This window comes from Desarmillaria tabescens (assembly GCF_030435595.1).
Source record: "Desarmillaria tabescens strain CCBAS 213 chromosome Unknown EV420scaffold_151, whole genome shotgun sequence".
Classification (NCBI taxonomy): domain Eukaryota; kingdom Fungi; phylum Basidiomycota; class Agaricomycetes; order Agaricales; family Physalacriaceae; genus Desarmillaria; species Desarmillaria tabescens.
In genome coordinates this window covers 1-21,331 of record NW_026848450.1, presented here as the reverse complement: position 1 = coordinate 21,331, position 21,331 = coordinate 1, and the positions used below count along the sequence as shown (strand labels likewise).

Here is a 21,331-nt window from a genome sequence, read left to right as displayed (position 1 = left end):
TTACAATTTTTTTCAATAGGATTATTAATACTGATATAGCATACCATCAGAGAAAAAAGTCATTCCTTTAACCATGATTCTATGTTTACGCGTATATGAAGGGACTAGCGAGAAAGAAATCTGGTTTGCAGTAAACCTTTGCTAAGGTATGCAAAGGATCTTGAAAATTGATTGTCGACAAATCGTGACTAGTCCTATGAATCCGTCAGCCGTAATTAAGCATACTATACTACCAAAAGCCTCACTCATGTCCTCGCAGCCAGCACGAAAGCAAATAGTAATGCAATGAGCGTCGCCATGCATCCAGTAATGATGACGGATACTATGCGCGCGACGGGAAATTTACCCTCCGTCAGAGCTACCTGAACGGAGAAGTACCTCGACACCCCTACAGCCAATACCCCCAAAGCCAAGAGAACGGTTGTCGCTCCAAGGGGTTTGGCATATCCCTGCATGATAGCGCTGGTAGGTGCAAACGATACGGTATTGATTGCGATAGAGAATAGTTGGACGAGAGCGACACCAGTAGAGGCGAGGACAAGAGAGGTTCTCACATATGCAAGGAATGTCCTCTCCGAGGCTAGGTGGTCCCTTGCGACAGAGCCGTGGTTCTCCAAAGTCAAGCTGACACGCATCGCAGTGTATTACGTCCTCATCCTCCACCGTTTCCTGGATACTTTATAGTGTGGCTTATTCCAAATCGTGTACCATATCTGCCGTCGTGGGATAGCGAGTTCAAAGTCTACCCGCAATAGGTACCGCGATTAAGGAGGTGGCGTGGCAAGCCTTACGAACACCTCGCCGGGCGAGAGAAATCGTATTCTTCGAAGCGTTATGTTAGTAGGAGACATTGAGCGTGATTGTTCAGGAAAGGAGCAAGCATACTCACGTATGCGGATTAATAAACTTGGAGGCAGCTCTGCTTTCATTAACGTTCATGCACTCAGCTCCGTCCGGACCGAATGGACGTGTTACATTGCCCCCGGGTATAATTGCATGACTAAAACCCATGGTAAACGCGGCGCAGCTCGGGTTTAAGCTCCCAGTGAACCCTTTCAATCATCGCTACCGCGCGCTCGTAAATTTTCTTATGTATTGACAACGTCTTCAGTTATATGGAATAGCCTGGATGGTATGTTAAGGCCGCTCTATCGTACCAGCCTGTCTCAATATGTATAAGCCAGCGCTAGGAAGGTTAGACGAGCTAAACCATACTCACGCGATATCGATATGCCTAGTAACTGACATTGTCAGCAGCACTCCAAATTATTCATTTTTCATTATGTCATTTATGCATCGCGATGCATGGATAGAGAAGCCAACCTGGAGCCAACCTCGTCTAAGTCTGAAAGGCAAGAGTTTTCCTTGTTTTTGGTCTTCTTTTCATTTGGGAGTGAGACGGGTTTACTGAACGCGAAAGACTGGTTTCAGATAGCAGAAACCAATCGGATTTAGTTACATACCTTCGGCGGTGATTGATTCTCGTTCCGAGTCCTTTCCCCGTGCTAATGGAATTCGGAAACTACGAAGAAGGATTACGGTAAGGCGCATCACTACAGGGCACAAGCAATCTTATCAATTTTGCTAGGATATCGAGATGATCTTTTAGTTGCTATCGCGTCTCCGAAGAAAGAGTATCGGGAGAAGAGAACAGTGACTCGGCCCTTCGAAAATAGAGAGTCGTGGTGATGGCGGCTTCACGTCAAGTTACTAAAACAGCAATTGTCAACGAGTACCACGTGATCGATTCAGGCCAAGTAGGGCCAAGTCACATCCTCGGCACATGTGGAACTTCTTGAACTCACCACCTTCCATACGGGTTGCCTACGTTACATCTTCACGTCTTTCACTCCCAGGTTCCTGAACAATATCTTCTAGAAATTTCTGCGCGCAGTCTGGACCCAGGCAGCAAGGCCTCTGAATGTCCGGTCATCGGCCACTTTGTTTCATTCACAATAAGTATAGCTTAATTATCCTGCCCTCCTTTGTTCTTGAAAGCTTTGATGCTGACGCCTTGAGCCACCCATGGTCTACAAACCACGAATTTGAAACTTGTTGTCTTTGGCCGCCACCTTGTCCTTTGGCCAGTGGCATAAAAAGGAGTATAAAACCAACTCAATTCTTTTAAGATACCTCTTCGTGAAATCTTTGGGACAAATTCTGGCCCTCCGTATTATGGCCTACTATGCCTCTCGAGTATCTCCACGTTCGAGTGCACCCCCTCCTAACTACGACGAGTACTATCGAAATGCCCTCAGTTACGCAGAAGGAACGGATTACTACGGTTCTTGCACTCTTCCTTTTCGAAAGTAAAAATGGAATTGAATAATCGTCTGTAGGTTCTGTCGGGAATGAACACCTTTTGGGAGTCCCAATTTATGAACATAAACTTGGTCAGCATACACACCCATCTTCGCGATAAATAGTATCTACTATTCTACAGTCAACGCTAATCCGTACCGTCCACTGTATGAAACACGAGTGATAGATCAGCAAGACATGCTTGATCTCCTAAAAGCACAGAAGGCAGAGGTCTTTGCTAGTATCGCTAGTCTCGCACATGTCGTACATCAAGTAAGTTTGAACCTCGCCTTTCTGATAGAACATCCGTTCAACTCAAGCATGCAGCGGACCAACAATTATCGTTTCACTGGTGAAGCGATACCCTTCGAAATAATACCTTTGGTGAATGGGGCGATGCCTAATGAACTTCCTGTACGAAATTGAGACGGGAATGCAACTAAACTTTTGTTGACTTTCCGTTCTTCTCAGCATCTGCTTCCTGCTTTGACTAGCATACACGTTATAAACGCTCTGACCCCGGAACAACTCGTCCGCTATTGCTCTGGTTATGGGATAGCCCACGACCCCAGAAACATAGACCTCATGATCATCGACTTGAAGGCACATATAGGCTGTGAGGCTTGAAGCTGAACGATGGACCTGCAGTCAATCGATTAATATTTCTCATCCGAATAATACTCGTTACTTCTTATGCTGTCTTGCTCTGCTATGTTTACTTTCAACAGGCAATGTACTTTACCTACATACTCCTTGCTTTCAATATCACTCGCCATACTTGATTCGGGCAAACGGCATGTATTCGAAATCTACTTCGCAACAAATCCAGGTAGCCACTTCTCCACGTAAACCAAAAACAACTCTTGCACTGCAACAACAGTGTCGTCGGGCGCTGCAAGCGCGATCACTAAATCAGTACAGTGGAAACCGTTCGAGAGGCCAATAGGTTGATCATCTGTGCTCACGGCCGTACTATTTACGGCAGACACTGTTCCCTCTCTCCATGGATCACCTGATGAAAATCAGTAAGGATATGCATTATGAATCTACAACACCCACGTTTCCCGTTTGCAAAGAACAGCCTCGTGTTTTTGACGCCCCACCCACCGTACAAGGCATTGATGCGGTCGGCGTCGGGGAGCGGTGCCGTAGAGAACGCCTCGGGGAAAGTGGTTACGCACTCTTGCTAGACAGTGAGTACAAGACCCTGTTAGCTGCCTCCTGTGCTACCAGTAGACAGAGACTAACCAGGTCGTCTTGCCATTTGTTGAGTCGTGAAACGATACCTCCTTGTCCTATAGGTGGCCCGTCCTATGAAAGTTCATTACTTGTGTACCATGAGCTTGTGTGGGAGGTTTACTAGAGATTCTTCAATTTCGTTGCATCTGCAAGTAAAATATTAGCTTGAGGTATATTCGAGCATACACCATTTTAAACATTACGCACTCCAGCCAGAACCAAGAACGGTACGTATCACCAACAGGGTAGTCAGCTCTAGCTCCGATTTCCTGACAAATGACTTGTTTGTCGGGAACGGCTGCAGGCATCGGTTGCCGGCGCAAGGAACTTGAGCAGACCCTACAGAATGATGTTAGACATAAGTTATCTCGAGAAAATGTATGCTTTAGAAGTATCTTACGCGTCATCGTCAACACAATCTATATAATAGTCATCAGCAAGCAGACTAGGGATCGATTAAATCCATCACTTACCAGCATCATCATTATAGTTTACGGAGAACCATTTCGCCCAGGCCGAGAGCGCATTGTCCATTCCCCATCCGCTCTCAGGTGCCGAAACACCATTCTTTACTTCAAGTGCGTCACAGAACTGGTAGAAGGCTGCGCCAGGGCCGGTACTAGGCTGCAGATCTTGCCACGTCCACAGATCCCATCTCACTGAAGGTGCCGTCAGAGTCAGAAATCGAGGTGGATATGAAGGAATACCCACGCGCTTGGGCCACCTCCAAGTTCGACGTGAACCCGAACATTCTCTGGATCTTCCTTTGGGTCTGAGTATCATTGCCAGTGAAGACTCCGTCAATGTAGGTGATGACTGCTTCAACATCAGCGGAACAGTTCTTCGGCATGTTCTCCCGGATGGGTTCGTAGTACTGCCAGAAGTCCCTGCAAAGAGGATCTGTTAGTCTGGATCGGATAGAAAGATAATTATCAACGAACAGCTCAACTTGAACCACTGCTGACGACGCGTAGCCAATCCAGAATATGTCAGGATGTCTAATTTCAGACTTGTCAGTGATCAAGGACACCGAACCATCGCAGAGCAACTGACGCAGCCATCGTCCAGCTGACCAAGCCACCTAAAGAAGATAAGTTAGGACCTCTGTTATTCTAGATGGTACTGAACCGACCTGGATAACTTCCACCTATTAGGATCCACGGCGCCTTATCTGGACCAACACTGTCACCATTGTCTTGAGGAAGAACGACATTCTGGGAGAAGTAGACATGGTCTTCGATAGTTTGGGCCACTGTTTGATACTTGAGGCTATCCACGTTCAAGTTCGGGTAAGGATTGCTCTCTCCAAAATAGCGATGTTCGAGGACTATGGCTGCACCTCCGAACTTTTGCGCAACAACGCCGTTGATTGTACGGTTTGTAACATAGCCATAGTAACCTATAATGTAAATGAGATAAAAACCTGTAGGTGTATGGAATGTTTACCACTCGCATCGACTTCACCAGCGTTCATGAGAATTATCGGTCCTCCTAGAATATAGATGTCAGTGGGGGAACCCATGTCACATGACCGTCTCTGCACAAACCTGCTTTGTAGAACTCAGCGGTGTGCCAATATCGCTGCTTGAATGTTCCCTTGGACGGATCATCATGGTCAATGAGCTGGTCGAAGTAGTACACTGTATCGTATGGGGGTAGATCGCGTGCACACAAGTGAGCATTAGCTGACTCGAGGTCGCCCATGTCCACTTTTGGTATCCCTGGTGGTTTGGGGCGACGGAAAGGTGGAACTCGGCCTAAAGCATAACTGCTGAAAAGCACAAGAGAAGAGAATAGATGAATGAGCATCGCATCAGAGTAATCAGAGAAATGTAGCCTCTACTTAAGATAAACCGTTCCGGTCCGCGCGCGGAAAAGATTCGCAGATTTCTGGACAAGAAGGCGAGTAGCGCATGGAAAGACTATTCAGAGAAGCTCATCCCAGGTACTGTCATGAGGAAAAAGATTGCAGGACTCATGAGGTTTCGGAAAAACATCATTCTAAGGATTTCTGGATGAATGGCGAGTAAGTGACTATGAACAACGCAGACAAAATCTCACTCAAAAAGTAAATTAGCAACTAACAGCAAAGGAATCATTGAAACTCATAAAATAGAGCTTGGGACCACGTGGATCGACTCACAAGACCGTACTCCCCACGGGCCGGCAATTCTAAATTGAGACTAGTAGTCCTTATCGTCCATATAGATAGGAGCATAGGAGCAGAAGGCCCACTCATTCCATCCGCGCACATGGTCAAGATTCGACAGAAAGGCTTCGTCGCGTCTCGTCCACCATTATTTGTGCTCCCTTCGTCTGTAGGACCGCAGAAATAAGATCTACGTCAGGTCAGTGCATGTCTACAGGCGCTTCAGAAAAGTCTCTGCGGGAGGAAGTTAGATTGTGGCGAGCCCTTCGATAAATCCTAGTGGCAGAATTTCAGATAACCAACTGGAGAAAGCCATCGCAAGATAAACACACACACCTTGTGTGACCTTCCACATTGTGGCCTGAATTTGCCATTTAGATAGCTGAGAGTACAGTCTGAGCAGATATGTGATGAATAATGTATGGAATACAAGACTGGTATGCTCAATTTCAAATGATATCTGTGCCTTGATACCCTGGATACCTTCATATTACTTCATATAGATATATATACTTTATATCTAATCAATATTACTATTTTAAAATACCTCTTTTTGTATATTTAAATAGCTGTTATATGTAATATGACACTTCTGAAATACTGAATAGTGTTAGGAATATGCTAAAATATGGATATGTGAACACAAGATGAAGAGTAGTGATTAAAATAAAGTAAGATTAATTAGAAAGCATGTGTGTTATTGAAAAATACTATATTATTTCAACTAGATATTCATATAACATATAATGAGGCCTTTTTGAACTTTTTGTTACCTAGAATGCTTTAATATAGGTATAGACATGAGTCTTGATAGTAAGATACAGGCTTTGCTTGTATATCATAAGATAGGCCTCAAGCAAAACCAAGGAGATCACATGATAATCTGAGGTGCATTGAATGGGAGTTTTACCCTCTAAGATGGCCAAAATTTCCAAAAACAGCCCTGTTAAAGCTTGCAGAATTGTTTTTAGAGGCTGTGATGGAGCTTTTTTTAGCAAAAGGGCCCCAACTGGGAAAGTAAACTCTTGTTTTACTCTTTCATGTAATCTACTTGGTTCTACTTGAGGTCTATCTTACTGTATTTATATCATATCTCATATATACAATTATAAAAGACAGCTATGACCTACATTAAGTTTTATAGCCAAAATGACACATAACATTGGTTTACCTTATTACATACTAAAATAAATAGATATCCATGTATATTTAACCTACTTATACAGAACTCATACAAATATTAGGGCTTTGCACCATACTGTATATGGTATACGGCCGTGTAGCCATGGTACAGTGACGGGCGATGGCTGGTCCATATACCATACCATCAAGGCTCTCAGAACTAGGCTGACAATATGGTACAGGTATATAGATGACCATGCCAGTCATCAATATGGCTGTAAGATAGTGGGAAAATGTATTACTCACCATATTTGACAGGTGCACCAGCCACCCATGGGCAATGTATTTCGAAACATGAGCAGGTAGTAAAGGGATGAACAGGAGTAGGGCAGAGGCAGCAGAAGTAGGGAAGAGCAAGTATTTATGCCTGCCATAAGAAATAGAGCTTCATGTGAGTGAGCAAAATAAGAGCTAGCTGTAGCGTTGAAGAGATCACAGTGCTAGCGCATTGTGGTATGATGTTGAGCACATGGTAAACACATGTATAGTGTGCTCTGATGAGGGTTATTTTTAGACAACCCACATGGCCATCGAGTGCCATATAACAGCCATCTTTATATGGTTGTTAATGGGCGACGGGATATCCGTATACTGTCTGTGTCTGGGCAAAGTCTTTTGCCAGATGGAACAGATATGGTACCCATATGATGGCACCCATACAACCATACTATATGGTGACAGTGCGAAGCCCTAACAAATATATCCATAAAATTTATATTTCAAGCCTTTAAAAGTATGGTACAGGCTCATATATATGGTATCCATATTTCCTATATATACAGATACAGTGAACATTCTTATATGCAGTGTTTATATACTATATATCTGGCTGTACTGATTATTTTGTAAATTTTGTGACAAAAAATTCTGCTCAATGTGATATATGTCACACTATGTGACAAAGAGGGCATCGAGCCCGATGAGGTGTGATGTGACATATGTGTCACATCACACCTCATCGAGATTCAATTTAACAAATTCAACTTCATATCTCAGTTTGCTATACTTGTTATAAAAGTTCAAGATATCATTGTGTTTATAATCAGAGGTTTGTTTAAACTGTAATAGCTATCTAAAGCTATTTAAACTGTCAATGCATAGAGAATTCAATATTCTAGCCTAAAATATGGAATTTTATAATCATTTACTTGTTCTTTAACATATGTATTATTCAAATAGTTCTGTATACACCTTATAAATAAAGTTTGTGGCTTCAGTGAACATTGGAAAACACTGTAAGATAGCTGTAATATTATGTTAATAATCTACCCTATTAAGAGATACTAGAAATCCCTCAAGTATCACAAAAATATTATCTGAACATTCTAGTCTAATATATTGATACATTCATCCAAATTTTAGTGATTGCCACTTATAATAATTCTTCTGTATATATATTAAAGCACAACTAATGTGTCTGAGGTCCTATTACTATGTATAGTAGAAACAAATATATACAAATCTCGGTTATTGTCATAACCGGAGCGTACCAGTCTTGTATTCCATAAAATGCCTTTCATTAAGTCCGACAGCTCGCAACTCGGAGTGCAGGTCATGCTATTCAGAAGATTTGGAAATGATTGTTGCAGAGAAAAGTCCAAAGGCACTGCTACGTTATTCACATTCAAAAAGGCGAAGTCGGTAAAATGTAGCAAGATATGCGAGATGAAACTTGAGGCCTGAGAAGACAGCAACCGAACTTCTTGCCGGTCTGCTGCCGATGGGCCTGCCCTAAAGATAAGCACATCAAGACGTATCTTATACTTATCGTTAATTTCTCTCGTATCCGTCGTAATTTGCGCACATATATCCATATCTGTTACATGCAATCCCAACATATCATTCAAAGAGACTCAAGTAACTCTAAAGAAGTCCATCCCAGTAAGGTCTGGATCCAAGTTTCCTCAGTACTAAAAATATTTAAGATTGCGCCGTCCATCCTCGCTTCAATAAGGAAAATCCCAACCATGGAGGAGGTCGCGCGCGCACGTAAGGATTCCTCAGAGTGCGCGTGCTCAGAGGACGGTCATCAATCCATTTGAAACTGTACTGCTCTCCGGCCTCCTCTCGTAACCAAGCAATATGCTGCAGCTCCGTATCGCTAGGATGAGCGGGATATGCAACAGTCATCGAATTGAGACCGACCCCTACGAAACGCGATGCAAATGCCCTTGCTAAAGCATCCATATCTGGCCTATACCAGAATGCGAAGTTGACGACGGCTAGCTGCGGGACGAGTCCCTCGGAAACTTCGAAGCACGAAAGAGGTACCTGCTCACGAAAAGAACATAAAAGTTCCTGGAGGAGGGGAACCGAAGACAGGACCTCGGAAATTGCATTACCAGAGAAACTGATATTTCCGAGGTCGAGTTTGAGAAGGTTAGGAGGTTGAACGGCGGTGAGGAATGTTACGAGGGGAGTATTATCGGAGGCATACGTGTCTTTTAGCGTGAGGGAGATAAGGTTAGGGCAATGGAACGCGTCTGCGAAAGGCAAGAGAAAGCGTTGGTAAGCGTCGGCTCCGGCCAGGATAAGAGACTCTATAGGCAGATCGCACATGAAGGAAGGCCTAATGCTGGCATTGGTCCCTTGATGCCTGTATAGCACCCGGCTATGGCTAATGGTGAGCGACCGAAGAGCTGTACACAGGCACAGCGCTTCAAGCATAGCTGGGATGGACGATTGGACGTCGAACACAATGTTTTCGAGCTGATTCCATGGAAGGCGGAAGGTGGAATACGGCGCCAAGGAGTACAGCAGAATGTGAAGGGTGCGCAGCTGAGGAGCGCTGAAGAAGAACTCCCTATCCTGGCCTCCAAGGGTAGGACGGTGTAAAAGTGACAGACTTTTGAGTCCGTCGAGACGCATTGCCGTATTTGGGGCGAAGAACGCATCAAAGGTGTCGAAGGTTGCGTCTCCCCAACGACGGGCTTCTGCAGTCAAGCGCTGCATAACAGCACACTGCTGGTGAAGGGTAACCTCGGTCGGATTCTCGTCGGGGGGATTCTTGATGTCGAACAATAAACGAGCACCGTGCGACCGCGTCAGGTAAAGCTGGAGAAGGGAAACATGTTTCTGGTTGTTTGAGGGGCTCAAGGTGAACGTCGTCCATAAGGTGCGATTGGACAATGCGATTTCCCGCCACCTATGACACACCTGCGACAAGTGAAGCGCCATCGACATACCGTTATTGTCGTCGTCGGGCTGGATCGCACAGACATGGCCGAAGATTTCGAGGAGAATGTCGTTGGGGAAGTCCTGGACAGGCAGGGGGAGAAACTGGGTATCTGTGGAACCAAGAGATTTTAAACGAATCTGCTCCTGAAGCGATTCATTGTTCCGTCGGATACGGGCAAGCTCCATATCATTACCATCAAGCTCGTGCCTCATCTCGGCGGCAGCAAAGCGAAGGAGCGTCTCCTGTGCAGACGAAACCAACAGACTGGCCGTGGTATTAGTGGACATTGTGTCGAAACTTGACTATGATAGCGAACTGTTGTATTGATAAGTTGTAGGCATAAACTAGGAGGGTTCCGCTCACATTTGTGCGATTAACCAGTGGTCGCTGGTTAGCTTGCTGAGCAAGGCGTACTGGGAACGATTTTGAGGGTGGGCGGGAAAGGAAGAGGACGTAGGATTTATAAACCGACTGAACCCCTCTAGACCTTGGATATATCAAATTTGGCGGGATTGGATTTTAGCCGAGTGCAGATAACCGATCAACGACAGCGGACAACCAGTATGCGACCGCTTCTCCTTGAGTTAGCGAATGCACTTCCGAATAACAACACGATACTGCAATAGAACGTCGGCAAGGACGACCTGAACACCGCGGTTGGAAAAGATATCGATTATGGCATGTTATTCGGCTGACCCAAAATTTAATTGACCACAAATTCCTTCAACCACTTTTCCACGTATTCCAAGAACAAATCCTGCACGGCAACGACAGTAGGATCAGGAGCGGCGAATGCCATCACCAAATCCGTGCAATGAAACCCGTTTGATAGGTCAATAGGTTGGTCCTCTGTGCTCATGGCTGTACTATTTACGGCAGATACTGTTGCCTCTCTCCAAGGATCGCCTAAAAGACGTCAGGGACATAATACGCGAGAAAGCCACTTGGAAACTCACGTTTACCGGTTGGCGAAGAATAGTCTTTTGTTTTTGACACCCCATTCGCTGTAGAGGGCATTAATTCGGTCACCGTCGGGATGCGGGATCGTAGGAAATGCATCCGGAAATTCGACGACGCATGATCGCTTAACAAAGACATTAGCCTAGTATTAACACCGTCAAACTATAAGACTGACCTGATCACTTTCACCAGTGTTTAAGCGCGAAACAATACCGCCCTGTTCGATTGGCGGACCGTCCTGATATTCGTCAGTTTATTTCTTCGTAAAGTTGCGGGAGCACCCACCAAAAAGCCGAGTCGAGTTCGTTACATCTATCAATGAAGATCCTTAAGACACGAAAAGTTCAATTATGGCAGAAAACGTACTTCAGCCAGAGCCAAGAACGATATGTGTTACCAACAGGATGGTCCGCGCTAGCTTCGAGTTCCTTGGAGATTATTGCAGGCGTCGGTGGCTGACGAGAAGTATCACCTGTTGAGCATGATTAATGATCACCTCGTTTGTTGAGGAAACTGGAATGACACTCACTGGCATTAACTGTACTATTTGTGGGCGTTAACCATTTAGCCCATGCTGAGAGCGCGTTCTCAACTTCCCATCCACTCTCTGACGCTGAGACACCATTCTTCACCTCAAGTGCATCGCAGAACTGGTAGAAAGAGGACCATGGACCGGTACTAGGCTGTAGCTCCTGCCACAACCACAGATCCCATCTCACTGAAAGCACTGTTAACTTGAGAGAACGAGGCTCAAAGTCCGGGAGCACCCACGAGCTTCGGCTAATGCCAAGTTAGTTGAATTGAAGCCGAACAGACTGCAGATCTTCATCTGCGCTTCGGTATCAGTGCCAAAGAAAATTCCGTCGATGTAGGTGATGACGGCTTCAACATCGGCAGAGCAGTTCTTTGGTGTTGAAGCCGTCATCACCTACATCGACGAAATTTTCTTTGGCACTGATACCGAAGCGCAGATCTCGCGTATTGGTTCAAAGTATTGCCAAAAGTCGCTGTGGATATACGTGAGTTCAAGAATGATGGAGGAATGAGCCTAGACGTACAGCTGTACTTGCACAACTGCCGATGACGCGTAGCCTATCCAAAATACGTCGGGATGCCTGGTAGACAATTATCAATACTTAGCAATGTCAAAAGAGCAGAGGACAACTTACGCGGCCATCGTCCAACTGACCAAACCACCTAGGAATGAAACATTAGCAAGGGCATCTTCGCATGTGGCACCACGACACTTACCTGGGTAGCTTCCTCCTATCAGGATCCACGGAGCCTTATCCGGACCTACACTGTCGCCATTGTCTTGAGGAAGAACGACGTTTTGAGCAAAATATACGTGATCCTCGACAGTTTGAGCCACGGTCATATACTTCAGACTGTCAACGTTCAGGTTCGGATAAGGATTACTCTGGCCGGAAAAGCGATGTTCAAGGACTATTGCTGCACCACCAAACTTTTGAGCGACAACCCCATTGATTGTCCGGTCTGTTACGTAGCTGTGGTAGCCTACGACGAGATTAGTATGGCAGCCGGCGAAGTAACAAGGCACAGTTACCGCTTGCATCGACTTCGCCTGCATTCATGAGTATTATTGGGCCGCCTGGGATAAAGTTCAGTAGGGATTCATATAAGAATAATTTGGCAAACCTTCTTTGTAGAACTCTGCACTGTGCCAGTATCGCTGCTTGAACGTTCCCTTGGACGGGTCATCGTGGTTGATGAGCTGATCAAAGTAATACACCGTGTCATAAGGTGCCACAGCCGCGCTCTCACGAAAAAGAGCATTGGACGATTTATGGTCTCCCATGTCCACCTTCGGTATTCCAGGTGCTTTGGGTATGGCTCGACGGTCCAAGATTCGGCCTAACGCATGACTGCCAAGGATAATGGCGAAGTAGAAAGACTGAAGAAGCATTGCGACTGCAACACTAGGCCGAAGACGCGCCCTGCCATGAAGCACTGTTTAAGGCCAGTTCATCCTGGTCTGGGCACGGAAAATATTCGCAAGCAATTGATGGAGAAGCAAAGAAAACACATGGTAACGGCGTACGAACGACGACGCATCGAACCGCCAACCAGCTAAGAATTCACAGGACAATATCAATTTGAGTTATCCACACTATATGTAGCGACACGTACCAAGCCTCCCCACTACGGCTTCTGTCGCCCGTAGCACTAATCTGTGGCAACGTCAATGACCACTGTGGCTATTTCCTCCCGTTGTCCGTCAAAACGCTCATGTCGCTACCCGAAAATTTTGTTCAACGGGACAGTCAGCCCGGTAGTCGCCAAGGGATTTGCAATGGCCCATGTACGATGTCGTGTCGGAAAAGAGATGGCCAAGATTCGGGATGAAAGTTCGATAAAGAGGAGCAGGTCCAACGTGCACATAGGTGCGCATACAAGGACTTGGGCATTACTGGCGCCAACCATAGTATACAAGGGCAAGCTCGACGTCCAACAACTTTCGGTATTCATCGTTGCAGTCACCAATTGTGGGTAAAAACTCAGTAAAAACGGGAATTGTCGAGGTCATCGTGGTCGTGATCAAAAGTAGAAATGGTGATCGAGGGTCCAGTCATGGCTTAATTTACTACTCCCATCGTGGTCACGACCGCCATGTCTTTTCGTCGGCGTCAACTGCGACAGCAACAACGAGCGCCAATCTTCCGAAACTGCCCACCATAAAAGCATTTTCTCTCTGTTGATGAAGAAGCACAATTTAGTGCGACATCATCGACATCATGGAAAACAAATAGTCGTATTGCGATGACTGAGCTGTGAAGAAAGACGTTCTCTATAGGTGAGCTGTTACTTCTCTACCATCAAACTGCAGCATCTAATACTGACAACGTCTAAGGTTTCCTCTTCGACGTGTTGCGAGCTCTACGCCATGATCTCGACAGGATACTTCCCATCTTGGAACATCTCCCAACGTTTACTCCAACACCCGCACCAGAGTTTTGTCCCAGCGGTGGATGACTGCTCCCATGACCTTTGGGGAATGTTCCTATCCCTAGACGTCGAAATGTTTTCGCCACGAAGGAGATGCCGCCGGAACAACTGGATTGGGGATACAACCTTTGTACGTCTGTCTATCAGAGGCGCTCTCGAAAAGCCCAGTACTAAACATTCATCCTAGAAAGATACTGTAGTGCGTACACATGTCGACGTCCCAATCGGATCGTCATTTCACGTCAAATATACCCGAGAATTTGACCATTCTCCTTCCTTGGGTCATTGCATATGAGGACCAAAGTGAATCCTGTCGGACATAAGTACAGCATATCTGTAGCTCCAGGGACACAATCTCTGAGCGGTTGATTCTGTCGACTTCACTTCATCGGGCAGCCAGCCATCCAACCTTGTCCCTAAAGCTCTCCGTTCTTACGCTCTCCGCATTACCCGCTGAAGTTCTGAGGCAGGGAGGCAGGATAACCTCCCCAAACACTGATACCTTGGTTTGAGCCATCAACTATCTTGCGGGAGGTTGAAGGAGCGGAACGTTTCTCCACGGCATTGTGGTTGAATGTTTTATCCGAGGAGTTTATGCCATCAGCCAGTAGGACGCAGGATAAAGCAAAGGGAATGTATACCATCTCGTGGCTCAATGACCAAACCCTCTCGACACAGAGAGAGAAAGGGCCAAACTTTGCTATGTCCAGTTAAGACTGGTATTCGTGTTGTTTCCCAGGTTACCGTATCTTTCATTCAGTGCGAGTGTTTTGCTCATTTCTTCTCCGTGTTTTCCTTATGCTGACTATGTAGGCGTATAGATGCATAGTCATTATTATTATATATGCCCTTCGTTCTTCATGCTACCGTACCGAATGCGGTCTTGGTTGGGTCTATGGCGGTATCACGTGCCCAGAAATATAGCGCTTTTTCCACCGACTATTATTCCTGCACTCAGATGGATATACGCAAGTCTTGGCCACTGCGTAAGTACAAGAGAAGCGGGAAAGAAACGGTAGGCGGACCGGGTTGACCAAATATAGAACAAGGCCCGGAGGATGGTCATCAAGGCATGTTCTGCCATGAACAACTTTTCTACCAATTGCATGCAGTACCGCGATACTTTCAAGCTTACCTTATGCGTGGAACAAGTGGGAAGGGTATGCTGCTGTTGCGAGATTGTTCCTCCTCGTGGCTTCCGAGGGCCATCTGTTCTGGGTACGTTCTGGCGACTAATTTGTCGTCCTGCTTGTACTTATCTTTATCTTTGTCAAGACATGGATGCTCTTGTACGGATCCGAGTAATTGGAGAGCAGATATTGACTCAAATCTTTCCCTAAATAGGGTGAATTTTGGGAAAGCCGTAACATTGCATTTCATAAATCGGAAGCGCTCATGCGGTTGCGTCAGTCTTTGTTACGTGGCTATGGGTTCCTTGTTCTCTTCGAGTTGCACTCACTTGCAAACGTGGCCACCGTGGCTCTTGATCTTCTCGTGAGCCCAGACGTACGAACTCAGAGTGATCTCCTGCATTGCTGCAGCTCATCTCAACAGAACGACGGAATAAAGCGGAAATCTCTGCTGCTATTCCAATTGCCAATTCCTCAAGACTGTGCTTTGACTGTCTGTATCACGACGAAGGTTCACCACCTAATCCGGACTTTCCGCTGCCAAAAAATGCTCTCGCAATAGTTATTGCTGAAATACGTACCATATCTTTGCTCATATCCTCTCTGTTATTTCCTAGTCGCCATTCGTCTTTGTTTAAGACAACCTGTCGAGCCACGCAAAGACTTCCCCGATGCTTGTTATAAAGGCTGGAGAGCGTTTAGCTCGAGTCCATAGCATTCTTTCCTCGGTATGTCTTACTACTACGATTCAGGCCTCTTCCAGGTTACCGATGGAACTGTACGATACTTTCCCCGCCTTTTTTCATCGCCGTTTGCTGATATCAGCCCACTCTTTCGCAGACCAACAGGCTTAATGGATACCCGGCACCCAATCCCTATCACGCGACATACCCCTACGACACGACCAGTACTGACGACTTTGAGGCGTTTATTGCGCAGGTTCAACAAAACGCACATATTGCAGGAAATCAAGAATCTACTGCTGTAGTGCCGTCGTCCGATTTGCGATCGGTTAGACCAGCGTTCAATTTCTATCTAAAAGCTCTTCTACATCACAAGGTTCCTTCTTCTGGTGACTACGCGTCCGCTCAGAGCCAGCCGGACGAAAATTCGACCGACCAGATAGGCGCTACCATTGACGTTCCGAGCTCCGTGTCAGCGGGGGAGCCGCTCCAGGTGGGTAATTATGTGTTCTAGCAATTTCGTCAGAATCGTTAATGCAAAAGATGTTGAATAGGTCCCTGCATCCGTGCAAGAGAGACCGGTAAGCTTTCAACATCTATTACTTCTATGAGGGTAGTCATATTGCTCCCCAAGACCTGGATGTATCCCATCCTATTCGTCGCGCACCCTGTAAGAACCAGTATACCGGCCAACGAGCCATACTCATTTCTACTACCTGTCCACAGTTTTTATTCAGGAAGAATAAGGACAAAGCATGCGTTCCAGAACCATGCAAGCCCCCCTCGGATACTCCTTTCCAAGTCTTGAAATCCTCTCCGGTGAGCCTTGTTTCTACGTCGCTTGCAACTATACCTATTGCTCCCTGTAGCCCCAAGATCTGAAGCACATCTCAGAGGCGGTTGGTCCCGTAAAGTATCGATATCCAACCCCTGGATTGTCTGCAGATCAGGTTAAAATATCTTTCCAAGACACAACTCCCGGATATGCTGGAGTTAGCATGTCCCAGATCTTGAAAGGCGATCGGGGTTGTATGGAGATGTCGGATTTGGTTCCTTCTGAGAAATTGCCGGGGAAATCGCCCTATATCGACGTTGTGTTTCGTGTAAGTTCTTTGATTATTGGCGACAGCTGTTTCTCATTGTATATTCTCAGGCAAATGGATACCTCCCGCAGTACATTCGTATTCCGATAGATTGTCGCCACGCCAAGCTTCAGAAGATTAAGCCGACGTATTATAATTTGGCTTATTCTGTTTCAGCGGGATTCCAGGACATCTTACAGGTATTATTTCCGTCCCCTTCCTCTGCTTCTACCCTGTTCACTGATATGCGTCGTAGAGAGAGAAACCGAACGTATTGCCTGAGCAGTCAGTGCGGACTGAACATCAAGTGCCGGTCGTAACAGATGTGCGCCACTTGCGCTTGCTCTCACTCTATTCTCTTGGTAGCAACAAGAAGACGTGGGGGGCAGATGTGGTACTGATCGACTCTCTTTTCTGATACAAAGAAGCAAAAGATCGCCAAGTATATATAAATTGAACATATTTTTCTATTTTTGACTATTGTAGAAGAGGGATTTTTTTTGCCGGTCGCAGAACCTCTCAAAATAATAAACCCGTCCTCTAAGGCGTTCCATAAAAGCCTCGGTTCCCAAACCATAGAACCATGGTTCATCTACATGTAACGCGTATCAAGCTCTCGCAGGTTAATGCAATGAATAGGGTGTAAGCAAACTGGAATGAAGTTCTTGAGAAGATTTGTTAGATAAAAAAATGTTAATGTTTGGGCGGCTGTTTTGATGGTATCGGTCCGGTACATCTTTGTCTGCTTCTTACCACGAGGACAAAGTGCCTCAATCCTTTGGGTACAGCCTCGTTGCAACGATTGCTTGAGTATTACGCTGTGTCGAGTTCCTAGAGGACGTGGAACAGTACGTGTGGTTTTGTAACTGTCGGTTTTCACACCCTCATTCCATTCCAATATGACAAGGAAAACCCAAAATGAATAGAAATGAATGGTTCCAACGTTATTACGGTGATTATATTGATCTACTCGAGTGGGAGAAAGTGGTAAGCACGTAAAATTACAGACGGATGCGAAATTATTAACATTTTTCTCATATAGCGCACGAACATAAAGTATATGAGTCTCCCAGAGGTCACCCTCTCTGCCTTCACCGAAACCGGACAGACAGAATCATCCATTCCAATACCGAAGCAACGGTCCTACACTGGTAGAAAACCTATCATGCCATCTTCTCTTGCCAACACTCGCTGCACCGACCTCGGCGTCGAAGGTGTCTTAGAGATGCTCAACACTACACTCGGAACGTCATACACTCTGGAGAATCTTTCCTTATCCTCTCTTATTGACGCCTACATCACCCAAGACTATGATCTTGGCACTGCCTATGCTCATCTTCGCCCAGTCTGGTATGGGTCCATCATCGAAGACGAATTACGCACCCTCAAAGCACGGGACCAGGGGATGCGGCAGGATGTACTGGTCAAAAACAGGATCATCGACTGCCGAGTACCTCCTCGACGCATTTGGGATTTGTACAGCAACCGGGTGGTGCCATGGTGGGTCGCACGCCAATGGCCGCAGCCAATATCACATGCTTGGATGGAACGGGAGGATCGTGTTGAGGTGCTGACACCCATCAACGGATATAATTGGCCTGTGCCCATCCCGAAGGATACCAACCTTAACCTTATCCGCATAGAGATGCTCAATCTGGGTGCGGAGTATGTGTGGTTGGATGTTCTTTGTTTGAGACAGGCAGGTGGGCAGAGGGAAGATCTGCGCATGGAGGAATGGAAGCTGGATGTGCCGACTATTGGATTTTTATATCAGAGGGCCAGCCAGGTTGTGTGCTACTTCAGCGGGCTCGGCCGGCCTTTCAGTCTGAAGGCAGACGACTTTGAGAGCGATAGATGTTGGTTCAGACGCGCATGGACACTACAGGAGATCAGCAACAATATGATCACTGGCGGGGATACAGGCAATGATGGGACCATGGAGGAGATGATACGAGTGAAGTTTGAGAAGCAACTGTCATTGTTGCAGTTTGTCAAGTCAAGATTTGCCGCTAATTTGTTTCATATGCTGTCGGTGATGCAGGAGCGGGTGTCAACGAATACTCTGGATAAAGTTGCGGGGTTGACATACACACTGTTGTCGAGAGAGGTACCAGCATACTATGAAATGCAGTCCCTTGAGGATGCATGGACAATGTTGGTGAATGACATGCGAGAGTGGTTTCGGTCAGACCTTCTCTTCCTATTCCCTAAGCCCGGGAACGGAAACAAAGGTTGGCGACCATCATGGAGGCAGGTCATGACTGAGGTGCTGCCATTGTACTATACTAGAGGATATTTCGGTATTGGGCGGACAGAGGAGACAGATGCCGACTGGCATTGGGGTCCCTGTTTTGAATCGGGTTATGTGCAGGGATTGGCCAGAGAACTTCAGGAAGGAAAGCGCCGACAGGGTGAGTTAGTCATCGAAGACAAAACTGGAGCAAAGCACGCATTCAAAATCATCGCTGATCATCAATATCCAATACCGGAAGGCTCATACACACTACTAGGCAGTCCCCCACTCGACGGTCTAACTGGCTGGGTCCGAGAACAATACTGGCTAGTTGGGCAAAGACTCCCAGAGCAGAAGCTTAAGAAAGTGTCGGTGTTCCAAATACACGGTAGGAAGGAGGTGAAGAGACTGCATGATCTGGGCATTGCTGCAAAGGTAAAGACCTTTCTTGCGTGAGGTAGACATACTTTTGTGAAAATCTCTTTTAATGGCCACTTCGTTCGCAGTTTGGTGATACGGGTGATCGTTTCACGCAAGTTCACTGCGCGTTATTGTGACCTGTTAGTCTTAGGTGGTGTCACCTTCCTTTTTCGTTCTTAACATCTCACTACCATGACCGACGACAGGTATGCCATGAAAACGCTTGACAACGACGACGACAGTCACCGGAAGCTGCTCAGTGATGACGATGAAGAAGACGGAGAGAACGAGGCTCTCATCCGCCAACAACCGGTGCCTTCAGATCCGCGATTCGACCAACCAACTCCATCATCGTTCGCTCGCGCAGGGCTACTGCTACTCGTCGCCTTTTTGTTCTGGTTGGCGTTTTCACTACGAAAGGCGGTGTGGGAGGGTAAATCCTCACAAAGGTTTGTCTTGAGATCTCGGTTATGCACGGTAGCTGAAGGCGATGTCATAGGTCATCAGATACATCCTGGTGATGGGAGGGAAAGTAGATATTTGCAAATTGTGTTGATGATGAAGGCGTATGTCGGCGCCTTATATTTATTATCGCCCAGGGATATATCACGGTGATAGGTGTGTGTTCTTAATCTTATTCGCTTTTCCTTGCTCAATGTGCATACAAGGACATTTTACTATCAGGACTTTTGAATATAGGAACCATTGTTTGTATTCTACAAAGGAATTAACCTCTTTTACGCGATTCTGGGGCAATTACCGTTCACCAAGATACGAAAAGCTTCAGTTCGGGCACTATACTACGGGATGAAGATGGAAGCTACTGTTAACCGTTCACAGGACCTGGAGACCAGAGGGAACGTCTGCTCTATTGATAGGGTACCGGTGCAGGCGCCTATACAACGATAGTCACGGTTTCCAAAAGAACATACTATTCCCACGGAAATAGACGCCTTCCTTACCTCTTGTCCTCCTTCATCGATCAGCCTGCTGTACCCCCGTCATTGTGGCCATGCCTGTACCCTCCCTCCAGCAGCAAGGACGAGACCAATGGTCTACGACGAGCCCTTTGTCCATCAAGTCAACGTTCACATTTCGTCTATGGCCAGGATCGCATCAATCGCCTCGGTGCGGATGGGGATGGAAATTTTCCATTGAATACGAGAACGAAATCTTTTCGCAGGACTCCACAAAGCTCGTGGCCTATTTCGATTACACTGCTCCAAGGGGCACAGACTTTTTTGGCCCGTCATTGACAGTATCGGGTGCAATCAGTGGTCCGTCGGTATTGCACTCTCTTGGTGACAACGTCGATATCAAATTGGGTCCATCGGCGGCACCACAGATTGTCAAACGTACTCTTGGGTCGTGCCATCTGTCGTTGACGGATGCAGTCTTCACTCTCGAGTTCACGGTCACCTTCCCTTTCCACGAGACCATCTTCTCGCCGATCGGTGCCAAAGCGACCTTCCTCTTCGAGGGCTTCGGGGGCTTTAAGGGACATGATTGAAACAGGAGAACTCATCGACACCAAATTTTACTTGTTCAGTCGTCGGCTGGGGGAAGGCCAGGCTTATTGTCCCAAAGCTCTGTTTAGCAGCAGCCGTGTGATACTAGGGGCGAGTGATTACATCGATACCTGTGAGCATGCTACTCTTACTCTCTTCTGACCGTGTTCGCTGATGTTGACCTGCCTCCAGTGCTTGATGGGAGCGCCTTTTCTGAGTCGAAACAGGTCGATATCGATGAGCCCATCGACATCCAAGCAGGACCCTATTCGTATGAAGCCGACAGTGACTTGGAATCT

General features: G+C 46.3%; 2 protein-coding genes across 2 annotated transcripts; one reads left to right on the top strand and one right to left on the bottom strand.

The window, feature by feature from the left end:
- Window positions 1–6,746: 6,746 nt before the first annotated feature.
- EV420DRAFT_1488030 (uncharacterized protein) lies at window positions 6,747–7,537 on the bottom strand (the record flags this gene model as incomplete). The annotated part of the gene is made up of 5 exons (XM_060470590.1): window positions 6,747–6,765; window positions 6,861–6,871; window positions 7,010–7,036; window positions 7,118–7,238; window positions 7,395–7,537. The coding sequence occupies 5 exons, from the start codon at window positions 7,535–7,537 to the stop codon at window positions 6,747–6,749; spliced, it is 321 nt and encodes a 106-aa protein (XP_060321956.1).
- Window positions 7,538–17,616: 10,079 nt separating this feature from the next.
- Window positions 17,617–19,631, top strand: EV420DRAFT_1317765 (uncharacterized protein). The gene is made up of 3 exons (XM_060468705.1): window positions 17,617–17,719; window positions 17,779–17,858; window positions 17,914–19,631. Exons 2-3 carry the CDS (start codon window positions 17,790–17,792, stop codon window positions 19,558–19,560), a joined length of 1,716 nt encoding a protein of 571 aa, XP_060321955.1. The 5' UTR covers window positions 17,617–17,719; window positions 17,779–17,789; the 3' UTR covers window positions 19,561–19,631.
- Window positions 19,632–21,331: the final 1,700 nt, after the last annotated feature.

Excerpts from the sequence above, each read along its gene's own strand:
- EV420DRAFT_1317765 (XM_060468705.1), top strand. The coding sequence starts at position 17,790 with ATGAATAGAAATGAATGGTTCCAACGTTATTACGGTGATTATATTGAT. Across the intron at positions 17,859-17,913 it reads TACTCGAGTGGGAGAAAGTG|CGCACGAACATAAAGTATAT; the intron begins GTAAGCACGTAA and ends TTTCTCATATAG.